This window comes from Fonsecaea pedrosoi (assembly GCF_000835455.1).
Source record: "Fonsecaea pedrosoi CBS 271.37 unplaced genomic scaffold supercont1.8, whole genome shotgun sequence".
Taxonomy (NCBI): domain Eukaryota; kingdom Fungi; phylum Ascomycota; class Eurotiomycetes; order Chaetothyriales; family Herpotrichiellaceae; genus Fonsecaea; species Fonsecaea pedrosoi.
In genome coordinates, this window is record NW_013550608.1 from 2,127,860 (window position 1) to 2,133,594 (window position 5,735).

The 5,735-nt window shown below is 52.4% G+C and overlaps 2 protein-coding genes across 2 annotated transcripts; one reads left to right on the plus strand and one right to left on the minus strand.

Annotated features, from left to right (window-relative positions):
* Nucleotides 1–826: 826 nt before the first annotated feature.
* Z517_12086 (uncharacterized protein) lies at nt 827–2,807 on the minus strand (the record flags this gene model as incomplete). Its single annotated transcript, XM_013423666.1, has 7 exons — nt 827–1,070; nt 1,128–1,245; nt 1,325–1,672; nt 1,772–1,986; nt 2,043–2,364; nt 2,410–2,695; nt 2,754–2,807. The coding sequence occupies 7 exons, from the start codon at nt 2,805–2,807 to the stop codon at nt 827–829; spliced, it is 1,587 nt and encodes a 528-aa protein (XP_013279120.1).
* A 559-nt stretch (nt 2,808–3,366) lies between these two features.
* Nucleotides 3,367–5,351, plus strand: Z517_12087 (uncharacterized protein; the record flags this gene model as incomplete). The annotated part of the gene is made up of 6 exons (XM_013423667.1): nt 3,367–3,655; nt 3,720–3,777; nt 3,834–3,897; nt 3,954–4,196; nt 4,269–4,681; nt 4,787–5,351. The coding sequence occupies 6 exons, from the start codon at nt 3,367–3,369 to the stop codon at nt 5,349–5,351; spliced, it is 1,632 nt and encodes a 543-aa protein (XP_013279121.1).
* Nucleotides 5,352–5,735: the final 384 nt, after the last annotated feature.

The window sequence follows — 5,735 nt, forward strand, 5'->3', positions numbered from 1 at the left end:
CCTGGCGGCGCTTGGGCGATCCACCGGGACTCAAGTTCCGCGACAACCGTGAACAACCATCTTTCAACCTCGCTCCGGGGCCGTGAAAAGACATCGGTGCCAGGGACCTTATCTTTTGGCCTTCTCCGCACATGCAGACCTGGTTTCTTGGAGCAATTCTCGAGTACGCCAACCACCCAACAATTGGTTATACCTGGCTCACTCACATAGCGCGCGGGTGGGGGCTGGGCATGAACAGAGCACACCCGTTTCTAGTTCTCGAGTACCTGCAGCAAATGGCCTTCCAAGCAGCCCACCACCGGCGTGATGTAGCCGACCTGTGTGAGTCGACAGGCAACGTGCGAATGCAACCTCGTACCCTGGCATGCCTGCGACGATCTTCCAACTGCGGTTTCGCTGACTCGACGCATTGATGATACCTTGATCGGGTCAGTCGAGCCAACATCGTAGCACACGGGTTTACTTCATCGTGTGCTGTCGATCAGGCCAATCGTCTGTCAACCACACCCAATCAAGGCAATTGCGCAATACCTACGCTACCTAAGCAAAGCTAAAACAGCCTATTCAATCTGACAGGCTAAATGGTACGAGGTTGCACAGTGCCCTAGATAATATAAGATTTCCTCTGTACTCAATTCGGAATAAATAGACAAGTCTGACCTAGATTTTCTTACTTTGGTAGATCCACTGGGCTAGAATTATTTGGACGTCAAACCACGTTGCCCTGATCACCATCGTCTGACGGAACTATTGAGCAAGGTATGCTGTCTTGAATGCGCTTTGCTCGACATCGGTACAACCTTCTCCGCCACTTCCTTTATGCGATTTATTCTATCATTTCGAGCATGTCATCGGTCTCGTGCGTGGCGAGGCTCGACCCTTTCGACCTGGAGGTAAAGATCGCCCCCCAAGGACCCGGCCGAGCGACCGAGGATCTAGGTGTTTCGTTGAATTGGGTCGGATGAGTATTTGGTGGTGCTGTTGGCGTGTGGGTGATCTGAAAATTGACGATGATTCGCACCAACAGACCATATAAAATTCGATTCGAGATGGCCCACGCAGGACACATTCTACAACAAACTGATTAGCCGAATGTCGACATTGGAACAGATGGATCAAAGGCTTACCTTGCCCCTGCTCCATAGCCGAGATGAGGAGTGTTGCCCTTGTCATTGATCAAATTCTCCCGTGTCAGCCAACGCTTAGGGTTGAACTCCCCTGCATCTTCGCCGTACCATTCTTTATCTGAACACGGACATGAGTTAGTGGCCGAAGCTGTGAAAGAGCGGCGAGAGAACCGACGCTCTGAAATAATAGGGCTTACCATGATTCGCCCCTTCGAGGTTCATAAAGATGAGGATACCCTTGGGCAGCACGGTACCACGGAAGGGCAGATCTTTGGCTGTCATTCTACCGGCTCCTTGTGGCACCACGACATATTGGCGCATCATCTCTTTGTACAGGGCAACCACGTATTCGACCTTTTCTTCGCGAAACGCCGCATCCCACGCCGCCTTGGCTGAGCCATACTCGGCAAGGATGGCATCGTATGCCTCTTTCTGGATCTTCTGTCCCTCGGCTGTTGCAAGAGCACCAAGTCCACACGAAAGAGTGGCTGCGATGGTCTCGCTGCCGCCTTGCATCATGCCTTCGCAAACACTTTGAACATCCTCTGTGTGTGAGAAAGAGAGCAATGTGTCAGCGAGTAAGCAGGACTGAGAAACCCTGACGAGAGGATGCGAAAGGGCAGGCGGAAGCAAAATGGTCATACCTTTGGTTAATTGGGACTTCTCATCCAAGATGACATCTGCTCCAATACAGTGGACATCTTGACCCTGTTCAATATCCTGGACCATGGCATCGTATAACTTGTCAAGATAGTATTTTCGCTTCTCCTTTGCCTGGATGGCTCGAGTGACATGGACACTGGGGAAAAGACGACGAAGCGGGACCCAGTCCGTCCACTGGTGAGTCGACCACCGGATTCTATTGAATGACATATTTAGCTTTCTTCTTGGATTGCGCACAAAGGTTTCACTCACGATGTGACTTGCTGTGATGCATCGAAGAAACCTCGAAAGAATGAACTTCCGCCCATGTCGGCCACACTTTTACCGTATGCAATTAGCCAGCTGAGATTGTTGGCGACTCCGGCCATGTAAGGCAACGGATTGAGGGGTTTCTGTCCTCGCTCGCCATCGCTGAGGATGGCGAGAATCATCTCTTCGCTCGCCCTTTCCACGGCGGGAATATACTTGATCCAGTTGCTCTTGGACATTGCCTTGACTGCTGCATTCCTCTGGCGCTTGCACGCGTCTGTCCAAGCCATGGACGCAAAGTCCAGACCTGATCTTGATGTTAGGGCTTAAGTAAGAGAGAGCGGTGGCAGGTACTTCTCGGTTCGCTCACCAATATATTTTTTAAAAGTGAATGGTTCTCGCTTTTCGATGATGGACAGGTTCTCACCCAACCACAAGTCCTTGACAGTTCGGATCGAGTTTACCACGAGGAACCGCGTCTGGCCAAACTTGGCCTGATACAGATCATACCCGTACTTCTGACTCCATTCCGTCCATACAGTTGCGTCGGCCTTGCCCGAGCTGGCTCCAAAATAGTGCAGGTGACCAATAAAAGGAAGCGCACCGGGGATCTCTGGGATGCCTTCAATACGAGGAATCGTGGTCCATATCGAGTACTGCAAATGGTTAGAACCATTAGGACAACGCCAAGGGTTAGATATTTGCTCGTTTTACCCTGTAAAGTGCATATAGCACGATCAAAACGACCACAATCACGAATGGCATCATGTTGAGGCGGGCAAGAAGTCAGGTGCAGGCGACAACGATATCGAACACACACACACACACACACGGCTCATATCATCAAATCCGACGTCCAGCTTGATAAGAGTCCTTTGTATCTTCTCGGACTCGACCTCTCCTGCCCACCACATGGTACTTTTCTGGCGAGGAGTCCAGGTCCTTGATCAGCAATCATCTTCCGGGCCGTATCAATGATCCGGGCCACGAGAACGTATACGGTGTATCAAGGGAAATTTGAAATCCGATATCAAACTATCACCATGAGGCTACGACCCACTCGGCCACAAACTCAATGGAGACTCGGATCTCATCTTCCTGGTTCGTCCCTTTCCTCTTCCCGCAATGGATTCAATGTGCCGTTTTGTGGATCCCATCCTTATCTGCACTTTTCTGGTCGTGAGGTCTTGGTTGTATTATGCGAAATGTTCTCTGAACTACATCTTGTCCCCGCCCCCTCCACGAGATCCAAGGTCCTCGAAAATGCTTCAGTATCATCTTCTCTGTGGACTTGCCTTGGGCGCATAACGCCTAGTTCACCGCGACCATGGGCTTCTTCACTGATTCGCAGTTCGACGATACCGTTCCGGGGACGTTGGTGCTGGTGGACATCGACCACCGCCTCGACGTGAGACATGCCAAAGGCAACAAGTCTGATGTGGTCTTGCACCCTGCGCCGACCGACGACCCTGATGACCCTCTCAACTGGTCGAGATGGAGGAAACTGGCCCAAGTCATCTGTGTCAATATGTACACCTTTATGATTTCGTACGCGTCGGGTGTTCACTACTCCATCATCGGTCCCATCAGCAAAAGCAGGGGCATCCCCGTGTCTTGTAAGATCTACCCTGCGATGGTCCATAACCCAAGGGCGAGACTAACAAACCACCCTGTCCCCAGCAATTGTTTCGGCGCAGGGCTACCTCTTCCTCCTCATGGGCTGGGGAAATCTGATCTGGTCAGTATACCTTGAACCCACAGAGGTGCTTGTGGAAACTAATCGGACAACTCTAGGATCCCCATGGCACAGAAGTATGGCAAGCGACCTATGTACCTACTCAGTCTCATTACCACGCTTGTAAGGGTCGCCCCACGCCTACTTAGTCGTGTCAGGGAAACTCACAGTTCCGATAGGGTATTATGCTCTGGCTCCCACACATCAGTTCTGGGCCGGAATGGATCGCCAGCAAAATCCTCGAGGGCTTCGTGGGAGCTCCAGTGGAAACCCTGATTGAGATTTCGATTGCCGACGTCTTCTTTGTGCACGAGCGGGCAAAACACATGGGCATTTACGCTTCCATGGTCTTTATCGGATCCAAAGTCGCGTCCTTCTTGGCTGGCTTCATCTTTGACGGACAGGGATGGGAATGGGTCCCGGTAAGTTACTTGGATGCACGACAAAGTCGAAATGATGGGATCGGTCGACTAATGAACCGTCTTGCTGTCCAGTATTGGTGTGTCATCTTCATGGGACTTTCGATTGTGTTCTGCTTCTTTTTCCTAGAAGAGTCCAACTACGTACGTCCTGCGCCGCAGGAGAGTGTGGCGCCGACAATCAGCACGGGTCTGGCTGAGGATCCCGAGGCCGCGAGCAAAGAGGTGGGCGTCCAGATCTCGACCACAGCGACAAGTACTTCCTCGGGCGAATCTCGAGCGCCCAAGCCCTTCTGGAGTCGACTCAAGCTGTTCCGGAAGCCCGAAAAGGTCTCATGGCAGTTGATGGTCCTTCGCCCCCTGAAGCTGTTCCGTTTCCCCATCGTCTGCTGGTCCGGCTTCACGTATGGCTCCTTTTTATGTCTATATACCTTCTTCCAGGCCACTGTTTCGCTGGTGTTCAGCGGAGAACCATATAACTTTTCAGCGTAAGTCATGCTTTCCCCCAGCCATCTCTGTTCATTCCGCTCCATGGAAAATCGTGCCTGCAACAAAAGGGATCGAGCAAAAGCTGACGGGGACCATAATCTCAGGGGTTCTATCGGGATCACATACCTGGCACCGCTCGTGGCTGGTCTCGTCGCCATGTTGTACTGCGGACCCTTCGAGTCTTGGGCCGTGCTGCGCATCGTGCGTCGTCGATCCGGCATCTGGCTGGCTGAAGACCGGTTGTGGCTACTGCTCATCTGCGTCGTCACCAGTCCCGGCTGCTGTCTGCTCTGGGGCCTGGGCGCCGCGTACGAGGTGCACTGGTTCGGACTGGTCTTTGCCACCTTCCTCCTCGGCTTCAGCATCTCGGTCGGCGCCAGTCTCGCCATCACGTACTGCATCGACTCGTACAAGGAGATTGGCTCCGAGGCCATCGTCACCGTCATGCTGATCCGCAACACGACCAACTTTGCCTTCAGCTACGGCACGAGCCCCTGGCTCAGCGACATGGGATACCGCAACGCGTACATCTTGGCCGCCGTCCTGTTCTCCCTGCAGGCTCTCACGACTCTGCCGATGATCAAGTTCGGACCCCGTCTCCGCAAGGCAAGTCAGGACAAGTACCAATATTACATTGAGCAGGATAAGGACCATAGGGCTCTTCACTGAGCCGGAACGGGAGCGGACGGTGGCTTTTAGAGTCCGTGGCAACCCTCTCGAGGCAGAGTGATGGAGAACGTGGCAGGTGGATACTAGAGGGGAGGGCCATGCAATGCAGCTTTCTTTGGGTTTTTTTTCCTTTTTGCGGAATACGAGTAAGACGTTTGCCTCAACACGTTTCTTTACATATATTGCAAGAGCCTCCCGACTTGTGGAGTGTTGTTGGTCCCACCATGAAATCCTCCTCCACCGTAAACAACCAAGAAATGGACATTTACATGATCTTGTATGGTATTCGTGCCACCAGTGCTATTGGTTCCAGGTGTTTTACAATCCTAGGGTCAGACAGACAGACAGACAGCACGACAGACAGACAGCACGACAGACAGACAG